This window comes from Pezoporus wallicus, unplaced genomic scaffold (genome assembly GCF_028554395.1).
Source record: "Pezoporus wallicus isolate ANWC-B61680 ecotype Strahan unplaced genomic scaffold, APGP_CSIRO_Pwel_v1 contig_2776, whole genome shotgun sequence".
Classification (NCBI taxonomy): Eukaryota; Metazoa; Chordata; class Aves; order Psittaciformes; family Psittacidae; genus Pezoporus; species Pezoporus wallicus.
In genome coordinates, this window is record NW_026642992.1 from 1,033,993 (window position 1) to 1,061,910 (window position 27,918).

The 27,918-nt window shown below is 37.6% G+C and overlaps 1 protein-coding gene and 1 long non-coding RNA gene across 6 annotated transcripts in view; both read left to right on the top strand.

The window, feature by feature from the left end:
- TLE1 (TLE family member 1, transcriptional corepressor) overlaps window positions 1-4,408 on the top strand; it is a 73,122-nt gene extending 68,714 nt beyond the window's left edge. For all 5 annotated transcript variants that reach the window (XM_057396506.1, XM_057396508.1, XM_057396507.1 and 2 more), the window contains 4 exons: window positions 2,063-2,210; window positions 2,604-2,754; window positions 3,534-3,610; window positions 3,771-4,408. In XM_057396506.1, coding sequence (XP_057252489.1) covers window positions 2,063-2,210; window positions 2,604-2,754; window positions 3,534-3,610; window positions 3,771-3,878 — 484 coding nt within the window. In that variant the 3' untranslated portion in view covers window positions 3,879-4,408. The remainder of the gene's footprint in view (window positions 1-2,062; window positions 2,211-2,603; window positions 2,755-3,533; window positions 3,611-3,770) is intronic.
- A 10,974-nt stretch (window positions 4,409-15,382) lies between these two features.
- LOC130592280 (uncharacterized) lies at window positions 15,383-27,698 on the top strand. Its single transcript, XR_008970507.1, has 2 exons — window positions 15,383-15,868; window positions 27,504-27,698. It is a non-coding gene; the product is annotated as an uncharacterized LOC130592280 (long non-coding RNA).
- The last annotated feature ends 220 nt before the right edge of the window (window positions 27,699-27,918 follow it).

Below are 27,918 nucleotides of genomic sequence, written 5' to 3' on the forward strand. Positions count from 1 at the left end.
GCCTGCTATGTAGCACTTTTATAGCCCACCAACTAGATGTCTTTAGGTCACCAATGACTGGTCCTGACTTCCCTCCAACTGTCATCCCAACAAAGACTGAACTTTGATGAAACCAGACGAGTTCTGCGGCATCATCAGCAGGCAACAGTCCAACACTGCACACAGCCTCTCCTGCTCTGAAAGACTGTTACAAGAGATGGAGCCTGACATCATGGACCGGATGGACTCAGCAGCTTTATAGGGATTGGTCCATGCACTTGGGAATAATCTATCTCTTTCTGTGTATGAGTGTATATATATGTATGCATACGAGATAAGAGTGATGTTATATTGAAAATGTGGGATCTGAGCACGATGTGAATGGTGTGGAATAAGGGGTGGATACTGTCCTGGGTTCAGCAGTAGCAATCATATTTCTCCTTTTTTAGTAGCTGGTGCAGTGCTGTTTTTTGACTTTCTGCCTGGGAACAGCTCTGATAGCGCCAATGTTTTTAGTTGCTGCTCATTAACGTTTACTCTGACCAAGGATTTTCTGTGTCTCATGCTCCTCCCCAGGAGGAGGGAAAGCTGGGAGGAAGCAGAAACAGGACACCTGACCCAAACTAGCCAAAGAGGTATTCTATGCCACAGCATGTCATGCCCAGTATATAAACTAGGGGCAGTTACCCAGAAGGGCTAGATCACTGCTCGGGTTGGGCTGGGTATTGGTCAGGGAGTGGTGAGCAGTTGTATTCTCTTCCCCTGTTAATTCCCTTATCATCATCATTATTGGTGGTAGCAGTAGTGGTTTGTGTTATACCTTAGTCACTGGACTGTTCTTACCTCAGCCTGTGGAAGTTACATTCTTTCGATTCTCCTCCCCATCCCTCCGGGAGTGGGGCTGAAGGAAGATGGGGGGAAAGTGAGTGAGCGGCTACATGGTTCTGAGTTACTGTCTGGGCTTAAACCATGAGAGCCTGAACTGGGAAAGGTCATGATAATTTAAAAGTTCCAAATGCAAACAGTGAAGAATTTGCTTCATCTGCTGTGTTTCAGTTATACTCCATTTATCAATAATTATCCTAAATTTATATTCAGAGTTGTACTAATGTACATGCAAATTTTACTTTCTGTTGAACAAAGAAGATATTAGCTATATACAGTCTTCAGTTTGCCCTTTGTGTGCTTGGTCTCTGTAAAGGTGCACCCAATCTTGTGACTGCCTTGCCTTTTAGATGCTTGCTGTAGGTGTTCCACCACTTGCTGACTGATCTTGCTAATTTATAACATGAGGTATTTTGAGACCAGAGCTGCAAAACAAAATGTGTGGTGTGACCTTTATGTGGTGATTCATATGCTTCATTCCCAAGCTAGTTGTCTTTTTCCCCACGCCCTCCACCTTTCACATTGAGTCACAGGATTTTTCCTAATGCTAATTGCTGATGAAAAATGCAGGAGGCTCGGAAGGCTTTTGACGAAGGGTTAAGGAAGACTTGAGATGACCTTCTGGTTGCTGAAGACAAAGAATCACTGATGAGAAGTTTTTAGAACGAAGTACACCATTTAGATTTTTATGATCGTCTGCCACAGAGTATGCAACTTTGCTGACTCAGCAATGCTTGTGATTAACTGTCTGGATCGCTATCTGAATCCCTTTCTATTAATATGTCTGCTTTTATTTATCATCTTGACTTGCAGCCAAGGAAAAATACAGAAGCTGTGTTCTGAAACTGGAGTTTTGTTCTTTTAGCACTTGTTTTAATCTGAGTCGTCTTAATTGCTTTGAAGTATAGTTACTGTACTTTACTGTTCTCCCAAGTTTTGGATTTTTTTGGTTTTTTTTTTTGCTTTCAAAACCCGATCGGAAGTACTTGCTTTTGTTCAGCTAACCATCATGTAATTAATTTCTCCTAGCACCTGGAAAATGTTTTTGCAATACTGTTGTATTTCATGCATGGTAAAAATTAAGGAGGGGCTGATTTTTACCCATCAGCAGACACAGAGAGTCCAAAACTAACACCACAACAGTGTTTACCTTGAGCTCTGGCAGGAAATCATTATTCAGTCTGGTTTGTTTTATCAGGCAATTCCAGGGCCACACAGATGGAGCCAGCTGTATTGACATTTCTAACGATGGTACCAAGCTCTGGACGGGAGGTTTGGATAACACTGTCAGATCCTGGGACTTGAGAGAAGGAAGACAGCTACAACAGCATGACTTCACATCACAGGTATACCTGGATTTTCTTACAGTGTGGGGAAGCAAGAGGGGAAGGTGGGAGGGAAACATTTAGGATGAAAGCTGAGATTGAGCCCAGTGCAGCTGGCAGATTGTTCCCGCTCTTCCTTTTGGCTGCTTACAACACAATATTTTGGAGCTTTCATATGCTGAGCTTCCAGAACAAAATGATAGCTTGACACTACTCGCTTTGCCTATTACTCTAAGTTAAATATGTAAGATCAGAATTATTTATAGTCACTTGAATTTTGAGCAGCAGTCTTGCTATTGAACAGTGTGAATTTATTTGGCTCTTTCTCTCCCTCTCCCAATCAATTTAATCACTGTAGAAAAAAAAAAGTATTTGTAGGAAAAAAAATAAGTGTAAATGTTATTTAATTTTCAGATATTTTCCCTTGGTTATTGTCCTACTGGGGAATGGCTAGCTGTGGGAATGGAGAGCAGCAACGTAGAAGTGCTACATGTAAATAAACCAGACAAATATCAACTGCACCTTCATGAGAGTTGTGTATTGTCACTCAAGTTTGCTTACTGTGGTAAGTTGCACTGAACACAAAACTGGCAGTCAGGGTCTAGTTCATATTTCACTAATTCATTAATACATAGTCATAGCTCATTCGATAATCATAGAATCATAGAATAGTTTGGGTTGGAAGGGACCTTCAAAGATATTCTAGTCCACACCCCCGGAATGAGCAGGGACATCTTCAACTAGATCAGATTGCTCAGAACCACATCCAGCCTGGCCTTGAATGTCACCAGGAATGGAGCATCCACCACCTCTCTGGGCAGCCTGTTCCAGTATGCATACTACAAATTAATTAGCGTCTCCAAAGTAGAAATGTAAGTGAAACCTTTATGTTCCTCAGCACAGACAGGCTAAAAATTAACAGAGCACAGAGCAGTATCATAACTACAAACCACTGGGGAAGAGTCAGTGTTACATGCCTCAAGGTGCACATGTGGCCAGCACTCTCCGTAGCAGGAGTGTATCTCAGTTTCTTAAGTTATGAATAAATATCTCTGCTTTATGAGTTCAAAGGTACTTACCTACAAACAACCATCTGTTTATCTAAAAGCTGCTGTGATGGTTGATTTGTGTGCAAAAAAAAACATTTCAATTTATAGAATCTAGGGATTTCCTAATATGTTAACACGCTACGAAAGCATCAGTGTCCACACCGATTGTAAGCAAAAGTATGTGATTAGTAGTGAGAACTTTTACAGCAGGAATTAGATAAAAGACTTCATAGGTGTGAGTTGAAAACCCATATGTGTTTCATGTTTTTCATAGCCCTTCTGTTTTATATTCTAGGTAAATGGTTTGTCAGTACTGGGAAAGATAACCTTCTTAATGCATGGAGAACTCCTTACGGAGCCAGTATCTTTCAGGTGGGGATGATGATGATTTTAAAGATAACTAGAACACCCAGAGTCCCAAGAGCGGACTCAGATATCTTCACTTACATCTCTACCCAAACTGGGATGCTGAGATGAGGGTAACAGACTTTTTTTTTTTAAATTATGTAATATATTTCTATTTTTCTTCTAGTCCAAAGAATCTTCGTCAGTGCTTAGCTGTGACATCTCTGTGGATGATAAGTACATAGTCACTGGCTCTGGAGACAAAAAGGCTACAGTCTATGAAGTTATCTACTGAAAAATATGATGGGGATATAACTTTTAAAAGTTGAACTGGGCCAAAATTGTTCTTAATTGTAGAAGTAGAAAAGTTTTGCCTTTTAAAAAGGAACAAAAGTACTGAGGTTCCAGACCTTGCCATGAACCTGCTCCAATTTTTCAAAATAGAAGGCAACATCCAGCAACTAAATATTGGCTACGTGGACCAAATGGAACACAGAGGCAAGATGGACAGATGTAGCGTAGGTTTTTGACATAGTTTTTAAAAGCCGAGTCTACTGAAGACTGTTGGAGCCTTTTATTTTTTTTTCTTTCTTGTAACCTCATGCAAATTGTTCTCATTGCCTGATTATGGGGGATAAATACTTTTCTGTTCTGTGCAGTTCAAGTTGCATTCTGTCCTGTGTAGAGAAGTGGTGTCTCAGATGAACTTGTTTTCTGGTTTTGCATCTTGTGATATGTTTTGTATTTTTGTTGAAGGTCAAGCATTTGTATAAATTGTAAATATCTTTAGTTTATTACAGTAAAGGCTTTAGTACCAACAACCAGTCTTCCCCCCGTCCTCTCCCTGCCTACCCTGCTTATTTAAAATTTAAAACCTTTTGGGGATATAAGTACCTTTTTAGAAGCAAAAGCAAACACTATGTATAGTTTGAAAATGGTGTCTTATTCTTTATAACTCTTCCTAGATTCCTTTATCATACTTCAAAGTAGTTGTTTTGACATATTAGGGTATCAAGTCCAGTAGAATACTGTCTTGTGCTACAGAAATCTTAAAAGGCAATTTTGTACTAATGATAGTGTAAATATAAAAATGGAACATTTCACAAAGTTGTGCAGTTTAAGTTTATTCTGATGTCCCATGGATATGTTCTTTGGCAGATACAGTAATACGTGCTTGATCATAGTTCATTTGGTCATTTCTCTAGAAGAGGGAGTGACTTCCCTCTCTTTTCTCCCTCAGCTGAACAGAATTCATACACGAACCACATTTCAACTAAATACATCAGAGCTTTTATTCATTAACTGAGGATGTCTGTGATTAATCAAAGTTAGATAAGTTGCATCGTTAATATTTTACAGAGAAGTGGTAGTTAAGGACTGTTTCTTTTTTAATGTCTTGTCTATGCTTAGATATTCAGGTGAATTTAATCAAATTACCAAAAGTGTTAAGTTTTACAGGGAATCACCTAAAACAATGTTAGATACTTGCAGGGATGCAAGTGAAGTGGATTAACCTGAATTAAGTTAAACTAACTTCTTAATTTCTTGTGAGAATATTGACAAAGAAATATTTTTATTTTTAAGTAAACTAATCCACTGTACATATTAATTAGAATTAAATTCCCTGAGTGTCCCATGTTATGCGGGCCTACAGGGTCTGTATATTTGTACTGAACAATCTTTCAGTCCTTTCCCCTGTTCAATCAGTGTAACATTGGTGGAGAGCCATGCTAAGCAGCCAGTTACCAAAGTTATGCATCTTCAAGTTTTTGCGGTGTACTCGAGAAATGAATGAGGAGAGAATGTGTACATTTTATTCTAACCATGTTCTTTCAGATTAATGAGTTCTACCATGTTGTGCTGGACAAATCTAACTGTTGCACCAGTGAGGGTCATATATTTCCTACATTCTGAAATTTAATTGGAATTTCTGTTGCCAAATGAGAGTACAGATGAACGAAAAGGTATCTTTGAACAAATAATTCAGATTACACAAACTGGGAGACTCATCCGTGAAGAGCTGCTTTCTCATTTTGCTAGAATTTGACAATGGCCTATATCTGTGCTCTTTAAAGACATGTAACTAGGAAGAAACAAGTTTGACTGACAGATACATTCACTGGATAGGAAATTTCTCATCTGGGCGCAAATTTTCTCTCTATTTCCTGTCTGAAGCGACATCAGTTTTCTTCTCAATTTTCATGACCATTCTACTGAAACCAGTTTTATAACATCTAGAATTGTAATAGCCTTAATACATTAACCTTGCATTTGGAATGTAAAATGTTAACCATTCAGGATAATCTGGTCTTCTAGACATTTAAAATTAGTGTTCTATCCATATATATCTGTATCTTTGCCTGTTGCTGTGTTGTGAGTATGAAATCTGTATGAAAATGACATCCCAGCTTAGGTGGTGGTCATGTTTCTTTCACACATACTGACACAAAAAGGAGAACCATAATGCTTTTCAAAGAAATAATTGTATTTGATACATTGAAACAGTGAAGTGCTATGCCATTTTAAAAAGAGAAATCTTAAAAAGAGAGTATGTACTAGGATACTTGAATTTTACACTGACCATGTTTTCATATTGAAGTTTTTGCAAATGTCTGACTCTGCCAGTGATCATTGACTTTATTTAGCAGCAGTGGCAAATTTGGAAGACTTGGATTTCTGCCACACTGCTGTCACCTTGGCTTTTACTTCATAGATGTTCTTTTGCCTTTCTTTAAAGTTGGTATCACAGGAACATTTATATAACGGTTCTGCTATAACTTGCAACATAGTGGTTGTTAGGAAGACCACACTCTTTGCAATAAGGAAGTTCAAAATCATAGTATCAGGAAAATAATGAAATACCTTGTCTTTTCTTGTTAGCTTCCAGAATGCACAATGAGTTAGAGAAGTTATGGAATTGGACATTATTTATGTGTGTGAATGAATTTAATCATATTTGTACCATATATTTCTTTGTAATTAAGAAAGATTTTTTTCCCCCAATCAGACCTGCTTTAAGCTTTGGGTCTGCAAATTTGGGGATGCAGCATACAATAGTCCTCTCCAGATGTTTTTTCAGGTTTCACTTGCAGTTTATGAAATTTTTGTCTTTCGTTTGTCAAACAGTAAAGCCTGTTCCACCAGATGTAATTTTTAATGAAAAGATACATTTGGTGAAATTTTGGCATCTTGGTCTATGCTATTATGTACAAGATTTAAAACTAATAGAGCTTAAAACTTCCATAAATTCTTGTAGTGCTGTGTAAATAAGTGGATGAAAATAATTGTATATTGAATGAAGAAGCAGACCAACCCTGACCAGCATTAACAGAAAAGGCACTAGGAAAAGCACATGGAAAAAAAAGAGGTACATCAATAACTATGGTGCAGGTAATTTATTTGTGTGTGTGTGGGCGCGTGTCAATTTAATTACAATCCTGAAACATTCCTTTGATTACCCCTTCCTGGGACAGTATTTGTTTGCTGGGTGGTCCTCAGTGTTCAGAGATACTTGGGTGCAGGTCTGGCAAACACTAGCGCCAGATAGAAGCAGGGAATCCTTACAAATTATGTACTAGATGTCAGTGCAAACAATAACTGATGAAGAGGACATTTGTGGTAATACCAGTTCAACTGAACAAAATCCTTTGCCAGCTGTTATATATGTATATATGTATATATATATATATTTTATGTGCACCAGGCAAAACCTTTTATAAATCAATTGTGCAGAAAAATCGTGATACTATTCCACACAATGCATTTGTCTATGTCAGAATACCTCTTGGATTATAGTTACAAGGAAAGATCCCGACATTAACCCACAAGCCTTGAGAGAGAATTTTTATCCACATTAATTCTTTCAAAGTTGCTTGGCATTTGAAAAGCTTTTGCCCCTTTAAAGGGCGGAGGGAGCACGAAACAAATATGAAGTGCACAGACTGTTAAAATAGTGGTTTTTTTTAATATAAACATCAAAATAGAATCTGCCATCTGATCACATGCATACTTCTTTGTATAAACAATTGACCATAATTTTTCTGTCACAGTTTTCCATTGGTGATGCAGGTAGAATTTTCAGAAGTGTCTAAGTGACTCAAGTAAACTCAGATTGACCAGCTGTTTGTTTTTTGGTTGGTTGGTTGGTTTTGGTTTAGGTTTTTTTTGTGAAAGGCTGCTGCACTTGTGAGCTTGCCGGGATCATGTAATCTGGTTAAAGTACTCCTTCATATTTTCTATTGTATTGGTACAATTTTGAGTTGGTGAGGAACTTCAACCATTCTAGCAACTAAGAAGGGTGGAATTTATTGTTTCCAGGCTAAGGAAGAGTACTGAATTCAGATTTAACAATACTGATAAATTGTTTAGCCGTTAAGCCAGTTCACTGGAGAAGCTGTGCTGACTCCAACTGTGCTGTCTCTTCAAAGGATTTTGTCTGGGCTTTCCTTAACCACAAGTGTATAGAGAGAAGGTGAGAATGTAGGTGTATGCAAGACTTGAGTTACAGTGTCCTTCCAGAGAGAGTTCTTGTACTACAGAATAGAAAAGGTGAAGCAGCTCAGAGTAGGACCCAATGAACACCAAAAGAAACGGTTCATGGCGTGGGATACATGTGGGGACAAGGAAGGATGGGAACATGCACACACATACATTTTAGATTTCACCTGATACCTAAACTGCAAAATTCACCTAGAATGAGATTCCAGTATGATGGCACATTTCACTGACATATGTCAACATCAAGTTGTTCAGATGTTTCTGCATAGTAATTCAGTGACACCTGAGATGTGTATTGGAGCTGGAAGCGAGCATTTCTTTGACATCCATAAGCAGTCATCTAATCCCAAGAGGAAAGAGAGTTAAGTCACAGCCAGTTTTCAGTATTTCCCATTACCTAGTATTTTTTGTAGCTCAAGATCAGCTTTCCAGCAATTGATAATCCTATTTTCAGCAATATGCTCCCAGATGTCCAATTGCAGCTTAAGTGCTTAGTGCAGCATGGTAGATTTTGTAGGGGAAAACAGACATGTAGGACCTGGGTGCTTTAAAAATTTGCCTTGTGAGACTACTGACATTTCTGGGAAGTTTACTCAAAATTTCTGTTCAACTGTATAGGAGAAAAGCTTGCTCACTCAACATTTTCTAAATGAGCAAAACCTGTGCTTTGAACATGCTTTAAGCACATGGGTGTGGCTTTTTTTGGTTTTATTTTTTCTTTATTTTTTTTATTTTGGGGGGGGTGTAGATTTTTTTTTTTCTTCATACATAATTAAAAACATCTATGAATTGAATACACCAAGAAAACACCAAAGGGAAGAGGAATGAATGAATGATTGCCTTCAGCAGGCAGACTGTTCTGAAAGATGCTGTATATCAAAATAACATATTGCTTCTACGATATATTAATTCTGGAGAGCACTGGATTTGTGTTTCCTTGGAACTAAAGTGCTGTTCTTATTAGTTACCATTTTCAAATCTAAGCAAAGTTTTGAGTTTACATTATTTGGGGGGGGGGGTGGTTTTTTTTTTTGTTTTTTTTTTTTTTGTTTGTTTTTTTCTGCATTGCTAGTTCCTACACTTCAGTCAAAGCTGAATGACAGGCTGTGCCCTTTCTGGCTCATGCATTACTAAGAATTTTGTTGCTAACAAGTCTGTTGGTGATTGAATCTTCTAGTGGATAGCTGCATAGGTATCAGCCAGCATCTGTTGTAATAATTTTCATTACCAAGGCCAGAACCCAAATATAAGATAGCATCATTGTTCCATACTCATACTTTAACTGTATGTGAAATTACTGATGAGTGTAGTTGACTCTGTAGAAAAATTCTGAAGTGGTAGGAAAATTCTTCTGAGGTAAAACTTAAATTTTGAGACCTTTTCTCCTAAAGCTATGTTGATTCGCAGAAGAAATGCTGCAACGCACACTAGACAATTGCTTTTGCATAGAGCTTGGCAAGGATTGCCTTTGCTATGTTCATAATACAAAGGTATAGTACCTCTTGAACCTCATTTCTCTTTCTGTTTTCTGCCAAGAATTAGTCAGAGGTGAAGATAATACATAGTTTGGAGATTAAGTAATCAAACATACTGTTATCATTGTTCATTTTGTATACTCTGGCATTAGTATAGAAAATTGAGATGATGGCTTGTAACTGCAAATAATAAATGCTGGTTTTCCTTCAAGGTCTGGTTTTAATGGCATCTTAAAAAGGTTAACAAGCAGAAAGAAGGGGTCATAAATGAACATTAATTCATAGTGTTGGGAAACTTAGAAATCACTTGTTAATTTCCTGGTAGTGAGCCTAATTTGTTGAAAATAAAATCCATCTGTTTCACATCACAGTCTTTGTACCACTTCCTTACGACAATCCACAGTGGATTACCCCATTACTTCAAAAATTGGCTGCAATTATGATAAGCTAATAATGCTTATTTTGTGCTTTGCTAGGAAAAGATGTTTTGGAGAGCAGTGAAGCTTCACTTTATTCTTAAAGGATTATCAGCTATTGTTTGGGTTTGTTGTTTTGTTGTGGGTTTGTTGTTTTTTTTTTTGTTGTTGCTTTTTTTTTTTGTTGGACCTGAGTATTTTCTTAATTAAATTTCAAGTAAATATACAATCTGATGGCTTTGAAAATTCAAAATATTTTTTGATTACCAATGAATCATCCAAACACTGCTGTTAAGTCCTTAATGTCAGTTTGGTATTGCTTAGCATGCCATGCATGCAGCAAAACTTTGGACTGATTCAATTTTGTCACCACATTAAATTTACTTCCTAGAACAAGTTTCCTTTCAATACAGGGATCAGTTTACTACTGTGCTCCCCCATGTTTCCTCCTGCATATGTATTAGTCCTTTAGAAATGTTTTAATGCAGTATACACGCATAATACTTATACATTTCTCTTTTTGATTGTTAATTATGTGAAATGTGTATTTCTGACAGCAGTTGAGTGCATATTTGCTAATCTATGATATCACTGAGGTTTTGAATGTGTACTTCAGAATTCTATAGAGAAATCATTAATTGTTACTTGTTAAATTCAAGATTCTAGAGTCTTGATACTCTTGTGTTTTTATCAGTGAATCTCTTTAAGGAAGTACTTCTTGGGTTTGAATGGGTTTCATAGTTTTTTTTGTTTATGTAGACACTCTTCTTTATTGAGTGCAGGTTATTGACCTGGTACTCTATTTATAATTCTGTGTGGTTCTTCAGTATTTTATTGAACTACAACTTACTAAAAACCACAAATATGAAATGGGGATATTAATGACAAGTGGTTTAGATGTGAGAACTTCAAAATGCATGTTAGAATATTTCAACACTTTGTTCATTGTAATTTTACACTTTTTAATTACTTAAATAATTAAAAAAATCCCTAAGGTTGAATTATAGTAAAATTTTATATCTCTCAGTATTAATTTTGTCTCCCAGTGGACAGCAATAATTTAGATGGGATTGTTTTTTACTCTACTTAATTTATTCTTAGTGGGGAGGAGAGGAAAATATTAACCTTGCAGATTTTTCTAATTATAATAATTTGATTAGTATTGGTGGTTGTTTTTAATAATTCCCATGCTTTCAGAAACTTGCTCTTCTATGTACTGAAGAAAAACATACAGATATACAGGGTTCAGTATTAAAATGTGTTTACAGTATTTATACCGGGGTTTGCTGTAATAGTAAGGGGAAGTACAGTGACAGATATAACTTGCAGTAGTTGCTGGTGTTATGTGCCTTTGAATAATCTTCTTTAATTCATTGATTTTTATTTTTTTTTTAATATGTGTCTTAGGTGAGGGTTAGCAGCTTTAAATCCTTTCCTTTCCGTTAAAGTGGATATGGTGATACATTCTTATAGCTTTACTAGTTTTAGTAACTTTCTTTTTTACTAAAGTAATTTTAAATTTGTAAGCTAAATGTTTTCATGGATGTTTTTGAACTGATTGTAGACTGTTCAGTTTAACTTTTTTAGGTTTCAAGCGCTACTAGAATAGGAGAACTTAGCGTTATATTTGGCGCCTTTTTTTTTTTTACACTTTCATTTTGTATTACGTAAGATCAGTGGGACTTTCTTACCACAATAGGTGTACTCACTGTAGTGACTTTTTAAAATATTCCCATAGTTTGCACTGTGTGATTGATTTGAATGTAGCTTACAAATGAGTCCGTTTCTGGAAGCATCTGCTTTGTACCTTGACAAGTATGAAAGTAATCTAAAATATCACTGTGTTTGACAGTGAGACGGTATATTTCTCTTAAGTGTGAATAGCATTTAGCAAGGCTTGTCTAGTTAAAAGGCAGTTAAACTAGTAATCATACATTATCCATGTTTAACTGTCATTTGTAGAGAAAGTGCTACAAAGTGATATGTGGTGGTAACAAATTTAGAAGGAGAAGAATATGAAATTCATATAGCAGCTTGAATGATTTGCTGTTAGCATGGGGCCCAATAACACTACAAAGCTATAAACTCTGTCTTCCTAGATTGCCCAGTTAGGTGGCAGAGATGCAATTTTTCTTTTCTGAAGCTGCCTGCTGCTTTCTAGCTCCATCTCCTGTCACAGCCTATTAGCTCCACAAGAAAATTGGTGGGAAATTGCCTGCAGATTGTAGGAAATTGCATCTCCAGGCGCTGGAAAAAATGTAGGATAGCACAACACTGATCCTCCCAGAGCAGCTATTAATACAGCAAAAGCTGACCTTTGGCATGGTGTGAAATGACTTTGCTATTTTCTGAATAAAGACTGTATTATGTGTGGTTGAAGGAGGGTGCAAATTACTATCCTAGCTATACTTGTAGACAGCCTGCTCCAGGAAGCTTAAGTTTTAGTCATAGGTTTTGTTGTCCCCATCTCCTTATTGGAAGATGGGAAATGTTAGAGCCTTAACCAGAAATTCAGGTCATCATTGTGCAGGTCATCAAAAGCCACTATGTCTTTTTTAATGATGTTAGTACCTATGAAATTCAAAAGTTTAGTGAGAAAAAACGAAAGGTAATTTATGAAGCTAATCTCAAAAAAAAATGTTAATTGCGTCTGCTTGATCTAGTCTTGGTCAGAGTAGGAACATTGGTTATGTCATTCTGTGTGTATATCCATAATAAACATTTGATTTTGGAGCAGTTATGGTGAAATTGAGCTGATTTATACTGTAACTGTTGAGTGTAAAGGTCATGGGACACACATTAGTTCTCATAGATTTTAGCATTAAATTCTTTGCCGCTAGGACTCAGACTCACTTCTGTCTTGCTTAAACAAATTCCCACGTATTCTTCATGGTGTGATACACTGTCATTTCTACTAGAGCTACCTTTCTAATCTTGTTCTTTACCTCAGTTTCAATTAAAATCAACTTTTTCTTGAATCCTGAGTGAGGAGATACGTAGAATTAGTTAGCAACATAAAAAATAAATGCCAGCATTTTCTTTGAGCTTGCAATTGTACTGAGTTGGTTCAAAGTCTTTTGAGGAAGATGTGTGTGTAAATCAGAATGATGTATTGATCAGAAGTGAGTGAGGGGGGAGGGACCAGCAGCAGGGGAATAGCCATTTTGCAAAGAAAAGCATTGCTGTTTTCATACTCAACTGAGAACTGTCGGTAACTGGCAGCTACCCAGGGGATCTCAGTGAAATCAATGTGTTCATTTCTTACTGTATTAGTGTCCACTGATGTAAATGAGCCAACAAGGCTTATTAACACTCACACAACTGATAAGGAAAATTAGTGGCCTGCTGGAGTTGAGGGCAGAGGTGCTGAGAATAGGGCAGCATGGCAAAACAGGTACTACTCATAGTTCAAAGCACAGCTGAAGGGGATCAAGAACACTCTCTGGACCCGTTTTGAATTCTTACGCATGCTCACTGATGTCTATCTGAAATGCTGATTTGTTGAAGCATTGTCTTTCTAAATTAGTTATAGCACCTTTTATGGAAGTTATGCAGCTTAGTGCTGTGTATCTTTTCTTGTTGAAGAAAAATACAGGAACAGAAGAGCTATGCTTTAGCCTTTATTCTATATTTACAATAGCTGTTCATCTTCCAAGGTATTAAATACTAATTGCATTCTCAAAATAAACCTTTCCATTTACTAACAAACACAGAGGGGTTTGTATAGTGCAATACCTATATTGAAGTGAGCAAAGAACATTTAAAGGGTACACAAAATCTGTCCATTTTATAGGACACACAAAATCTGCCCTGGCTAATCACTGAATTTACCTTCTTTTGTAACAAACACATACAGTTGTGTCACACAGTATCCAGGAATTAATATCTCCTTGCTGATGTGATGTGAGCACTGCTACTGAATGCCTACTCTTGACTTTAATGAGGCCAAACCCATTATTCTGCATAGAGCAAGGAAGTAACAAATCATTCTAGTAAAAAAAGCAGAAGCTTCTTATTTTAAATTTGAAGTTGCAAGCTCTAGCTTTGTTATGGAAAGAACAAAGTTCAGACTGGGATGTAAGGGATTTGAACTCCACCAAATGCTGCTCTAGATAGTGGATGCTTTAAGAGAGGGTTAGTGGGGGAAAAAATAGTTTGGACAAATGAGTTCTCAGCCAACACTTAATTACTGGAAAAGATGTGCAAGCCATAAGTAGCACCCTTCATCCTGTAACAGCTCATGAGCTCCAGCAAAAGACAGGACACTAAGCTGCGTTTGCTTTCTTTTTCTGTAATTAAAGAGAGTTTGTTGTCAGTATCTAAGTTGGGTCAGTCTGAGTTTGGTCAGGCTGTTTTTCATATTGCATAAATACAGCCAATAACACATCAGAAAAGCGAAATCTGAGTTCTTTAATCAGCCTGACTTGGGTTGGTTTTTTCGTTTTTTTTTTTTTTAATTATGTCTTCCTAACTCTTCTCGCTATGCTAGGAAAATGCAGCTTTTTTTTGCCTTTATTCAGATTTCCAGCATTCAAAATGTTGTAAAATGGTTCCAATTTACTGCAGTATGCTGCTGAATATCAAATGTTTTGCTGGTGTCATTTTTCCTAGCCTTAGCAAAAATTTTTAAGCAGTGAATAGTTTGTTGTACCTGCGGTCATATTCATGGTCATTCATTGAAACTATTCATAATATTTTTCAGCTTCTCCATCAAAGTTTTTCACTTGTTGTTTTTTTTTTTATGAAATAGTTGATCTGAGCATTGCTGGGCTCTACCAAACTATCCTTTCTCCTGCAGGGTACCTTTCTGGTAATCCATCTGAGGGTAAACCAACCTAGTACCCACTGTTTGCCACTATGAGACAAAATCCTCTAGTGTTTTGTCCTGTTAGCCAAAAATATCCCAGAGGTTTTTATACCCTCATAAAGATTCAGCCTTCAGATTATAAAAAGGCACTAAACAGGCATATAGCAGTATCACAGCCCTTAAGGCTTTTGGTGCCAGGATGGGATCAGAGGCAATATAGGGAGGAAGGGGGGAAGATGAAGAGCAAAGCCTCTCATTTGACTAGGTTTTTCTTATTGGCTCTTGGCCCTGAGGGGGAAGAGCCTGGTGAAGAGGGTAGCCTCAAGGACAAGTCATGTTCTGGTGGACCCCCAGTTAATGTCAGTGATTTTAGGGGGAAGCAGCAGTGTGAAGGTAGGGTGGGTGGGGTACCAGCTTACCCAGCCGGCCCCTGTGCTGCTGGGAAGCGGGTTGGATGCTAGGCAAGGAGCCGAGGAATGGGGAGCTGAGGAAGGGGGACTGGAATGTGGGCCCTGCTGGGAGAAGAGTTGTCAGAGGAAATTTAGGGGGGTGGTGTGGGCAGTGGGAAATTTGGATCACAAGATGCAGTATAGATAAAATTACTGTGAATAAGAATGAGCTAACAAATATATGAATAAATAATTTATGGCCCCATCACTAAACACTCGTTTGGGTCTGGGCTTGTCTAAGGTGGTCAAGCAAGTGAGGGGGCAAGTGAAGAAAAAGTCCTGGAAGAAAGGGGTTCTTGAGGTGACATCAAGTGTTTGGCTTGTGGCTGCTTCCACCTGTGGGGTGTCCACTAAATTAACAGTGAACTTCTCATCTTCTTCACCTCCCTGCAGCAAGCTGCCTGCAGCAGATTTGATGCACCTGAGGGGAAGGAATTGCACACCCTGGCTTTGCTGCCTCTCTTCAGCCAGGGAGAAGAATTGCTTTATCTGGGTCTTGTTTACTGGAAAGGAAGGTGACTGTGGATTGGAAAGGAACATTATTTTTCTGCAAGGAGGGAAGACTTTTCCATTTACAGAGGAAATGGAAATACATTTGATACAGCGCATTCAAGCAGCAGCAAAGATGTAACACCAGAAAGGTAAGCCAAGACTTTATACTTGATTGAAGCGATCTGGGTGAAATATTACTTCTGTGTTATTGAACGAAATACAGGGAGGCCAGAACACACTGCTGGTTGTTCTGAGTTTTTTCTTAGTACCCTCAGGAAAGAAGGCAGTGAAAGAGCAAATATAAAAGCAAATGTTTATCTGCATGTTTGATAAGTTCCTGAGAAATGGTCTTATCCAACCAGGTGGTGGCTAACAACTGTGGTTAAAATGTAATGTACTTTTGGCAGAGACCTCAATGTTCTGGTTTGAGCTAGCTTGCTTGAAATTGTTCTAATGAAAATAAGCTGTATGTAAGTACCACCAGAGGTCCTCCTCTCTGTTCACAGGAAAATACCTTGCTTGTAAGGAATTTCGCCTTCCTGTTCAGGAACACAGTTATCTAGAAAAGACTGAAAATTTCCAGTGCAAATATGTTGATGATTAACTCTTGATAAGTCATGTGGAGACTTTGGAACCTGGATATAGGAAAGGAATGGAGAAGGTATTTGCCCAGATGAAGCCACTGCCTTTTGCAGCATGGGCGAGCACAATGCATCACTAATAGTTCCTGTTAGGAACTAATACAGGCCAGTGTCAAAATGCTGAACACTGTGTGCCATTTACCTCAAAAAAAGGATAAAATCCTTTAGCAATCCTACTGAACGTTCCGTGCTCTCTAATCTTTGCAAACTGGCAAATAATACAGAAAATTGCAGGTATCATTCAAAATCACTGTTGGTTTTCTAGGGCTGGTACTATAGAAATCCTTAAAAGTGGGTTTTATATTTGTGTGTGTTTTGTTAATCTCATATAGAGTAACAGAATCTTCTGTCAGGAACAGAATAATGTTCTGCTGTGTTGCTTTGAAATGTTCCACAATCTGTGCTATAGTGAAGTGTCTTCCCCACTACACCACTACTTTAAAGTCTGAGGCTTATCATAGCAATTTCCCATGCTTTCATCCAAAGCCTGAAAATACGCCTCAAGCAAGACATTCAATCAAAAGTAAAACATTGCCAGTTATTTGACTGTCTCTCCAGCTCCTTGGGAGGTAACTTGCTTCTACGCCAATGTGAAGAAATTCATGTTACAAAAGCAAAATGAAAGAAAACAGCACTTAGACAAAAAAAACCAGCTTCAGCTCTGAACAATTGTCCGAATATCCCACAGCAATCAAGTTTCCTCTTCTAGAAGAACTTTAATTTGATCTTACTTTCACTGATTTATTTTCCATTGCAATTTTGAGCTTTTTAAAGCTAGCATTTCCTTTTTGAATGTCTCTAAATGGAGATGGGGAGGATTTGAAAGGCCTGCCTAACATCTCTTCTGTTCTTTTTTTCCTCTTGATCTTTGTTTTGGGATTGAACATAAGCAATTTTCTATTTCTTATCCAGTCCTGAGGAACCAGCGTGATGAGTGGTTTGGGCTGCTGAGCTATTCTGCACAAATTGGTAAACCAGGACCAATCTCTCTAGATTAAACTAGTTGGAAGTAGTATTAAATCCCAATCTGCTGGACTTGGCAATTTAAGAGGCTACAGTGTTTAGTATCTTGTTGTACTGGAGGAAGAAGCTGTTTTGTTGTTTCTGTTAGCTTTGCAAGGAATGTCACGTTGGGCGATCAATATGTGCTTGATTTCCTACTGCGGATGGAAGGAGGCTGTCTCATAACTATCAATTCAGACATCCAGCAGGAAATCTAATGGGGAAAAAAAAAAACACCAAAACAAAACCCACAAACTAGCAACCAATTACAAAAAACTTTTTCTTAAGGTAGCAGACTTACTTGCTCTACCAAGTGAAGCTTGACACATGCACATCCACCATAGGTCTCCTCAATTATACATCTAAACCAGCCTTTGCTAAAATCTAGTTATTTTTCAGCAGCTTCTCTTGTATTGTCTCATAAAAATAACCCATAAAATATTTAGTGTAGGCCTCGAGCTTCATGTCTTCTTACTTCCTAGTCCCTATTCATGTAAAAGAATAACTTCAGTAAAAACAAGGAGGAGCCATAACCCTTATGTAGATGTTTATCATAAAGGCTTCTGACCTCCTGCCAGCTCTTCTTCCCACAAAGCTGGTTCTTATCAATGTTACTGATATAGCTTGGAAAGTCTCATGAAGTCTGTGTCTTTTATATGATCATTGAATAAAATTCAGGTCAGAAGGGATTGTCTTGTGCAACATTTGCTCAGATAGGACCTTATTCAAAAGTTAAGCTGGGTTGCTTAGGACTTGTCCATTCTCATTTTGCATAACTAGAAGAATGGACATATCACAGGTTTTCTGGAGAGCATGTTGCAGTGCCTGACCATTCTCATTATGAGTTATGGGTTGTTTGGTTTTTTTGGTTTGTTTGTTTGTGGGTTTTTATTGTGTTGGTTTGGTTTGGTTTTGGCTTTTAGTTGGTTTTGGTTGGTTAATTTGTTTTTTTTTAAATGGAGTTGGAAGAAGTTTGGGGCAGAGTGATTTGTCGGCTATTCCTTCTGACTAGCTTTCTTTCAGAGATGAGACACTGTCTTCCTCCTCTTCATTGTTCCACTTGCAGTCCTTGCTCAATTTTTATTATGTATTTCTCATGTACTGGAGTGGGACAAGTGATAACTCACATGGGTGGCAGAAGATAAATGGAATGAAGTAGAAGGAGAGTAGCTTAGATGGACATGGGGAAACAGCAATGCAGGTGATAGCCGGCTGGTATGAGAGAAGCTGGAAAAGACAACCTTATGTGGGGGGAAAAAGAATAAATGGTAATTTTAACTCCTCCATGGATATGACTCAGTCTTGAGTGGGCTGCAAAATCTTGTCATGGTTTTCTTTTTTTTTTTTTTCCTTTCATTTGATGAAGAAGGAATTTATACCTTAAAAATACCATTGTGTTTTCCATCCTTGAGAACTGTTAAAGCTCTTCTGTATATGAATCATTCCTTCCCATGCAGTATCTGAGATGACTTCTTAACTGCAAGTGTGGCAGTTGTATGCAGCACTGACTTTATGGAGGACTTACTCCTGGTTGAACTGCAAAAGCTGTAGAAAGCTTTATGTGCTGCTATCGTGTCCTAATTCTCCTAAATGTTCTTTGTATAACCTGAGCAGTCACAGAAACATTGTATGCGCTGGAATAAGCTTGACTAGTGGTAATAATACAAAATGTGGATTCAAAAGGATAGCAACCTTTTCATAACTCTGGGCATACTTACTGGGGAAGAGCTGGGAGTACTCAGCTCTACTGTCCGTGCTGTTAGCTATGCACATTTGTCCAGAGGCAGTGTTATGGACCAGGGAAGATCCTAAGAGCACTGTTTTCCTCCTACTCATATTTCAGCTAATTGTAATCTCATCTGTTGTAAAGGCCAGTTAGACACCATATACTCTACCATGGCATTGAGATACACAGATTGTATTTGCTAGTTATCAATTGTAAGGCAAAATTCGTGTGAGACAGAAAAGCTGCTTATTCACCTGTAATGACCATAGATCAAAAACTGTGTGTGGATATTGATGATGAGATAAAATTTGGCCACCAGATGGAATGCAGCACATAATGTGGCTTGTATACACAGCTGAACAAATTGCTCTAGAAGCTTCAGGTGTCACTGCAGTGTAAACAGAAAGCAGGGGTGACCCGTGCTTGTTCTCAAGACATAATAAAGGTATTATTAATGCTGCTGCTTACCTTCTGCTGAATCAGATATTTTTAAACACTGTGGGATTCCCTCTCTGGGCAAAACTTTAGGTCTTAACTTCCTGTGTTTCAAAACAAGAGTTCTTTTAGTTGAAAAGTTGCATTTAAGTGTGTTTGAAGCTTCAAAATCTTTGTGTAGTACAGTGTAAGGTAGTGCTTGTAAAATTCCTGCTTCCAGCAAATTCATCTGTTAATTGCAGGACAGAGAATTAAAGGATTTTTTTTTGGAGATGAGTCTGATCTGCATGTAAGTTGTACATAAATTTGTTGAGTTCGGTGAAAGTACCTTGTGCTGAATGCAGCCCTGAGCTACTTCAGTAGCCTTTGAACCTTCTTTTTCCCACTCACCACTTCTTACGTACTGTCTGCATACTTTTATTTGTTGGTTTCCATGTTTGTTGTTTGTTGATTCTAATATAAGAAATGTAGCTTGTCTGTTCCTCCTTTCAGGTGAGTAGGGATTAAAACTGGAACATGCATCTAACTTGAGGAGAGTGGAGGAAGTGTGATAAATTCAAGTAAGTTCTGAGCTATGCATATTTTGCACTCCTAGGAGCTTATGAATAACAGGGGTCTTATGGGCAGGTACTCATTTTGTCTTGGATTTTTGTTGTTATTTTCTTTTTGCTGTAAAACACAAGATAGTAACTGGTATGATAGATGGACTTGGCTGTCTGTAGCTGCTGCTTGCTGAGTACATGTTATGGCATCAGAAAGAGTAATGGTAGTGGCTATCTTAAGATTATGAAAATACCAAATGATGCCTTCTTTGGCTGTCATTTATCATGATGACTACAATTTGACTTCCTAAGTTTGGAGCAGGTATCAGCAGACTTTCAAAAGAGCCATGGAGCCTATCAGAGGTTACTGCTGTGACAAATATGATGTTGCTAGACGTATACGTGGGACTGAAGGAAGAAAAATACTCAGCAGTCTGCCATAACTTAATCCAGATGGTCAAGTGTGTTTTCTTTAAAATGAAAACTGTCTCCAGTGAATTCATTAGAACCATATTGTAGCTTTCTTTTTCTAGTATAATTTTACCTGCTAGGTTAAAAAGCCTGGGACTGCCAAACTAATATCAACTGCCTAATTGTTTGGGGGCTTTTTGTATGTTTGGTTGGTTTTCTTTTGGTTTGATTTTCTTTTGTTTGGTTTTTTATTTCGTTTTGCTTGGGTTTTTGTTTTGTTTTGCTTGTTTTTTTTTTTCCTGAAGGGTTTAAACTGTGGAACAATTCTTTCCATTTTCGCTTCTTGTCTTTCCCTCTCCCCCCTCTTCCTCTCTATCTCCCCTTCTTTCCCACACATCACCCCTTCTCTTTCCCCTTTGCATTTTTTCTTTAAATTAAATTTCTGCTAATTAATGCTTAGGTTATTGAGAAGTAGTGTCGTGGTTTAAGCCCAGCCGGCAACCCAGAGCCACACAGCCACTCGCTCACTCCCCCTGCCTTCCTGCCCCTGCTCCCGGAGGGATGGGGAGGAGAATCAAAAGAATGTAACTCCCACAGGTTGAGATAAGAACAGTCCAGTAACTAAGGTATAACACAAATCACTACTGCTACCACCAATAATAATAATGATAAGGGAAATAACAAGGGAAGAGAATACAGCCACTCACCACCTGCCGACCGATACCCAGCCCGACCTGAGCAGTGATCTAGCCCTTCTGGGTAACTGCCCCCAGTTTATATAGTGGGCATGACATGCTGTGGCATGGAATACCTCTTTGGCTAGTTTGGGTCAGGTGTCCTGTCTCTGCTTCGTCCTGGCTTCCCCTCTCCCTGGCAGAGCATGAGACTCAGAAAGTCTTTGGTCAGAGTAAACATTAATGAGCAGCAACTAAAAACATCAGTGTTATCAGAGCTGTTCCCAGGCTGAAAGTGAAAGCCACAGCACTTCACGAGCTACTAAGAAAGAGAAAAATGACTGCTACTGCTGAACCCAGGACAGTATTTAATACAGTGTTTTTGTCTTGAATTAATCTAAATGTTTGAATGACAAGGAGCTGTAGTTTTAATGTATTCAGCCAGGGTATCTGCCTTATTCTTATCATGGGTGTGTCACTTACTGAATAAGAAACATTACTGCTAATTAACTAGATATCTCTGTCTACCTGTGTTTCCAGACTGTTTCTTCATATACTATTCTGCTTGTTTGCTTTTTCATTTGTTTTAAAGATTGGTTAAAGTACCCCAAATTTAGGACAGGTGTTGCTCTTTAATTGTTCTATCAAAGTAGGTTAAAGATGAAGCAATTCTGAGACCCTAAATAAAATGGTTTTATACAAATTATTTCTTATAGAATTAAAGCCTCAAAGAAACTCTAATACTTATGACTAGTGATGTAAAAAATAATTTTGTCTGAGTAAAACACCCAAGAAAACCCAAACCCACCAGCAATTTGCACCAGATGTCTTATGAAAGACCAGTAGGTGTTATTTACTGATCTTTTCTGATAGTTTTACTGATCTTTTCTGATAGCAACTTTTCTGAGAATTCAGGAAACCAAATTTCTATTGAAACAGAAAAAGCAGATACAGGGACAATAATAGGATACTCACTGACTCATCTGTAAAGGGACAGTCTATTTTTATTTTTTTCGTCTATTTTTAAACTTGGGAAAGAACAGTATAGAAAGGACAGTTCTGGGTGTTCACTACTTTGCATTTTTGGGGGTTTTGGTTTGTTTAGGATTTTTTTTATGTCACTTTTAAAATAAAACTAGCTTTAATCCTTCTTTTCTTATACTTCCTGAAAGATGGAGGAAGTGAACTCTGCCCATTTACAATGAGAAATGGTCCTATAGTGAGCAGTTCGGTCTGTAAATAGTATCACACTGCTACTTCATTGTCTTAAGTTGATTGCAATAGATAGTATGACTATTCTCTGTGTGTATGGGAGAAGTACTGACATGAGCAAGTCAACTGGTGTCATCTAATGCACCATGAGAAGGAGATGAAGATTGTATGTTTTTTCTTCTGATATTTGTTTAGTTATAAGGAAATATTTCTTGCGAGGGTGTGACAGTTAAATTGATCATGTCCTCTGAACTATCCAATTTGAATTCATTCATTGACAAAGCATCAAATAGATATATAAAATTTTGAAATCATAGGATTAAGTTTCCATTCGCTTACTTAATTAAGTAGATTGAATTAGTGCTGGAAACAAGAGTTGTATTCTCCCTGTCAAAACAAATGTAGCAGGTGTAAAACATGTCCTCTGAAGGTGTCTGTCCATCTATTTCAAACTCTTGATTGTTGGCCTCTGCTATTTTTTCTGAATGCCCTTGAATATACCAAATACAAAGTTACATTGCCCCACATGCATCATAATAGTCATGCAGTGGAGCATCATCTCAAGACTTTTCACAGCCCAGTAACAGGCCAAAGTCTGATCAATTTCTGTTGCAGAATTGCATTGTGTTGTAGAAACGCATCTGGAAAATAAAGCACAATAGTACCTGGGACCACATAACCCATCTGTTACGTGCATCATATCACAACAGTGAGTCAAATGTCAAAGGACGAACAGATTATGAGGTGGGTAGGAGTACTGTAGTAATACCAGATGTATTAAAAATATAAGTGTGGTTGGCTCTGTTATTATATAGTTTAGGTGGTTAAGCAAAATTACCTCTGCTTTCTAAAATGCTTCAATTTCTATAGTGAATTTGGACTTAAAATACGCAGAGACTACTATTTGCAGATGAAACAGGGAGATGCAATCAACCGGAGTAATGTTTGGACTGTTTACTGGTCTGTATCTGGTATGCAGTAGGTTTGCTTATTTTAATGCGGTGCTGCTTTCAGTATTACAGCAGTGTCCGGTAGGGATCAGCACTTCATTGGCCTCTGTTTGTTGGAACAAACAAACAGAAAGGCATCCTATGCTAAGGACCACAGGATCTACTTTAGAAGCAGTAAATTAACAAACTGGAAGGGTGGAGAGGTGACCTAGGTTTAGCATGTTTTAGCACTCTAAATGCTACTTTCTAGAGAAAAAAAAAAAATTTTTGAAAGACCAACTTTTCTGTAACATAAGAGAAATAGGCACTGGGGCATACAAGATGTCTGTTCTTATTTGTGAGGTAGCAAAATATCAAGGGAGCATGCCAGTGTTGGTCCAAGAGCAGGACAAGGGATTATGTAATAATTATATATATCCAGCCTGCTTCTGTCAAATCTTGTCTTATGTGAGAAATGGAGCAAGAGTTTACAGGTTAGAATTAAGATGCTTAGAAAATTGTCACTTGTCCCAAAATCTTTACAAGTGCATTTCAGTTGTCGTGGGATAGAAGGCTTTGAGATGCTGAATAACTTATCTCTGCCAGGAGATCTAGGAGCACAAGATAGACACCTGGTATAGGCTGCTAGAAAGACACATTCCTGAAAGCATGTGGGATGCAAACTCTGGACACTGGGTGGAGGGATGTTTTTTGTAAGCTTGTGAAAACATGCGCACACTGAAGCTGCTTTCAGAGGGACTGTCACTAAGAAGGAGCAGAGAGAGGTTTAGAATATGCCAGTGGATGGCCTTAGGCAACATGAATGCTTTTCCCCACTTAATGGTCTTCAGTTTTCTCTCTAGCTCGATAGCCTGCAACTCTTTTGTGAAAAAACAGTATAACAAAGACCATGACAGCACAGCTAGCACTTTTAACTTACAACTGTACCTCATACAACTTCATCCGTCTGCTTTTTTTTTTTCTCTACTGCCAAGAAAAAAAAATCTGAATAACCAGAATTAGTGCTCCTTGAGTACCAGTTCACTTGCTTTGCAATTTTATTCAGAAAACAGATGGTTCAGTATGTGAAAGAGAGCTGGTAGGGACCTCTGTGTGAGGTCCTTGGCAGGGTAATCTCATTCTGAAGACCTAGGTGGCTGGAATTCCCTCCTCCTCCCCTTTAATACAAATCCTTAAGTGTTAAGTCAGGCAGAAAATTAGTCTAGTCTACATTTATCTTACTGAATGGCAGTCAACTCCTGCCTAATCTCTCAACATATATTTGTTCAATGGATCAACAGATTGTGTAAGCAGCATGACGGACAGGTTTAGAAATGTGTCTACTTATGTTTGGTTTGTACTGAACCATTGACCGGTTTGTTTGTGAATTCATCATAAATTACATATCCAGGTTACTCAGTACGAGCGAGGAGGGGAAATACTTGTTCTCACTGTGTTGAAAGGCATCTTACATAGCTATCAGCCTCCAGAAGGGAAGCTGAATTGCATCAGTGCTACTTTAAATTTGTTTTTCTAAAGGTGGATGGATATGGCTCTGCTTTCTCAAGTTTTTCGCTAGTTGCAACTGTACTTCTCATTGAAGACAGTACAAGGCAAAGGCAAGAACAGTTGTCAAATACATACGTAATAATTTGGGAACAATGGTAGTGATTGTGTTTGCTTTTTTAGCTGCAAGGCAAAAATAACACCAGAAATAAATGCAGTATTTTAAATAATGGAAATGCATATTAAAATTTTATTGTTGCAACCAATGGAAAAGTGACCTAGCAAGCTAGGAGGGTGGCACTCCCACCATCAACAGGAGTGTGAACTACATAGATGCTTCAATTTACTATTCCTAATCTGAAAATTCTTTTTAGCATAGTTGTGATATGACTGCTGCTGCTTCATGTGGGAGGTGAAAGAACAGATGAAAGTTCCAGGGTCTAGAAACTCCTCTACTGCAAGCTTGCCTGGAAGTGAGTGAGGAGCAGGGAAAATGGAGGTGACCAGAATCTTGCTGAACACCCCTTCCAGAGGCCAGAAAAGCCAGAAAGATGAAATTCAGTGTCTGCCACTTTTTAGTGATTTCATTGGCTTTGAGCTGCTGCCTACCCGGGGGAATAGCCATGTGGCACAAAGCTTCCTTTCCTGTATGCATCTCTTCACCAGCATTGAAGAAGGGCTTAATAAAGGGAAAAAGATGAATAATGGGTCACTCTTATTGTTGCCATCCATCTTACTTTCCAGCTGAAAGTTGAAGCTTTGAAAATAATCTAAACAAAAAGAGGCTCACCTTGTCGTAGCTATGTATCTGAAGGCAGTAAGCTCTAGCGTGACTTCTGCAACCTACTGCAAGCTTTGTTTAAATGGGTTTGAGCTGGAACTAATGGCTGAGGAAAAGGAAGTGAATGAGGAGAGCTGAAGAAGAAGAAATGACATTTGGGAAAGGATTAGGTTTCTTTATGTAGTCAGAAGGAAGAAACTGCAAGAGTGTGATTGCTGTTGGCTACTTTGCTGTTTAACATGTCAAGTTTTTTGATTCACTCGGGTTTTTTTGGGAATTTTTGTTAGGCTTTTTTTAGTCTCTGTGCACTGAGGTTTTTTGACACTGGTAGGAACTGACTGAATTTTTTGTAGTTTAAAAAGCTAGCCTTCAGTGGAAAGTATGTACTAATTTTTTTTATTTTTTTACAGAAAGCACGTTTTTGTGTTTTTGTACCAAAAAAAGCTATTTTTGGCAAAGTGCACATAATTATGTTTTAATTTAGATTGAATAGATTTGCCGTTTCTCTGTGAATAAATGCTTCCAACTTTAATAATTTCTTCCTAATCATGTCTAGTAGTATTTGGAAAAAAAAAAACTGGTAAGGAAAAAAGATTAGGAGGACAGCAACCTTGACAGAGTGTATAAAGGAGAAACTAAGAATGAAGAGTTGAGCATTTCTATAGAACTGGATTTGGGGCATAGAGAAAAAAAAATGGAGTAGATCTGAGAGTAGTGTGAATGTTACTCTGTGAGCCTGGAACCACTTTTTCTAAACCCTGGTCCTCTAAGAAAAAATTCCAACATCTATTCACTATAGTAATCCCTGGAGTATCATTTCAGTAATTTTACCTACTATATTTCTTTTATATGGGTCATGATGCTGACTGAAATTTCCCTTCCTTACTCCTCCTCTGTCTTAAAAAGATGTAAAGGGCTTTAGGAATTGAATTGCTTCTCAAATTCAGTGCTTTCCAAATATTAGCACAGGGAATAAGATGGCTATGAGGTTCTGTGTTTGCTGGAATAAATAATCCTATACTGTCCTTGTGAATACTTCTTTGGGTTTTTTTTTGTTTTTTTTTCTCTCTTTTTTTTTTTTTAATACATTTAAGCATGGAATGGCTTGAGTACCATCTTAGGTGCCATTAAAACCTTTGAATATAACTTTTTTTTAATTTTTTTTTCATTTCTTCCTCTATACAATATAGCAGTTCTTTTCTTAGCCAAAAATTATAGCATTATTGCTAGTTTCTCAGAGTTTTGAAAGAAATTAATTACATGATGTAAATCAAAACAAAAAGCCTTTAACCTAGCAGCAAATGCATAAGTTTACAAATATACAAATTTTGTATACAAAAACTTATACAAAATAAGTTTACAAAGATACAAATATTGATACGTAGCTTCACCACTTCTTTGACAGCTAATGTTTAATATGAAATACTAAATATTATTAATACTAAATTAATAAATGACTATGAAGTTTAAATGTGCTTTACAGTGTTTATACTTTTTTCCATGCACTTGTGTGTACATACAGTAGCTATGAAGGGGCAACAATTACTTGGACACAAAGTTCATAATTTTCTCTCCGTGTGTGTTATCTGTCAGGCTGGTATGTTGAAAATTATAGTACAAGACATATATTAACCTGCTCATTTGTAGAGTAATTCCTTTAGAAGTGTATATTGCTTTCATATCAGTATCTAAATAGATAATTTGTTATTTATTGTTGTAATAATTAATTGCATAATTTTGCTTAGAATAGCTGCTGGCTATTTGCCAATAAAAAGGTTGTAACTAAGGCTAAATAAAAATCAGAATTTTTGGCAAGAAGCTTGTTGTCTTCTCCCCAGCAAATCTATTTTTGTTGTTGTAAATATAATTCTTTTTATTCTGAGATGCTACACTGCTCTAAGTCCTGAGTTTCCTTTTCTTCCCAGTGCTTACAAGTCCTATCTGGGCTTCACAGGGGAGAGCAGGAAGGAGAGCACAGCCACTGTGAGCTACAAGTCGTGCATCACAGAAGAACTTGGGCTAACTGGGAAGACTGATCTAGGCAGGAGAATATGAGCATGAAATCTTCAATCTAGAAGCCCCATATAATATCATTATGAAATATATTTTAAAATATGGTTTATTTGGTTTTGGTAGGGTTTTGTCCTTTAAAAGTGTATCTCATTCTTGCTTCTTTCTTCTTCCTTCCATTAGATTTAGTAATTTTCAGGGGGAAGTGCAAGTTCTGTTTTGAACTCTTCCATTTTCATGAAAGTCCAACAATTCAAAAGTAGGTCTTAGAGTGTTTTTCACTCCATGTTTTGAGTTCTGTACCCTGGTATGCAAATTAGGATTTTGTTT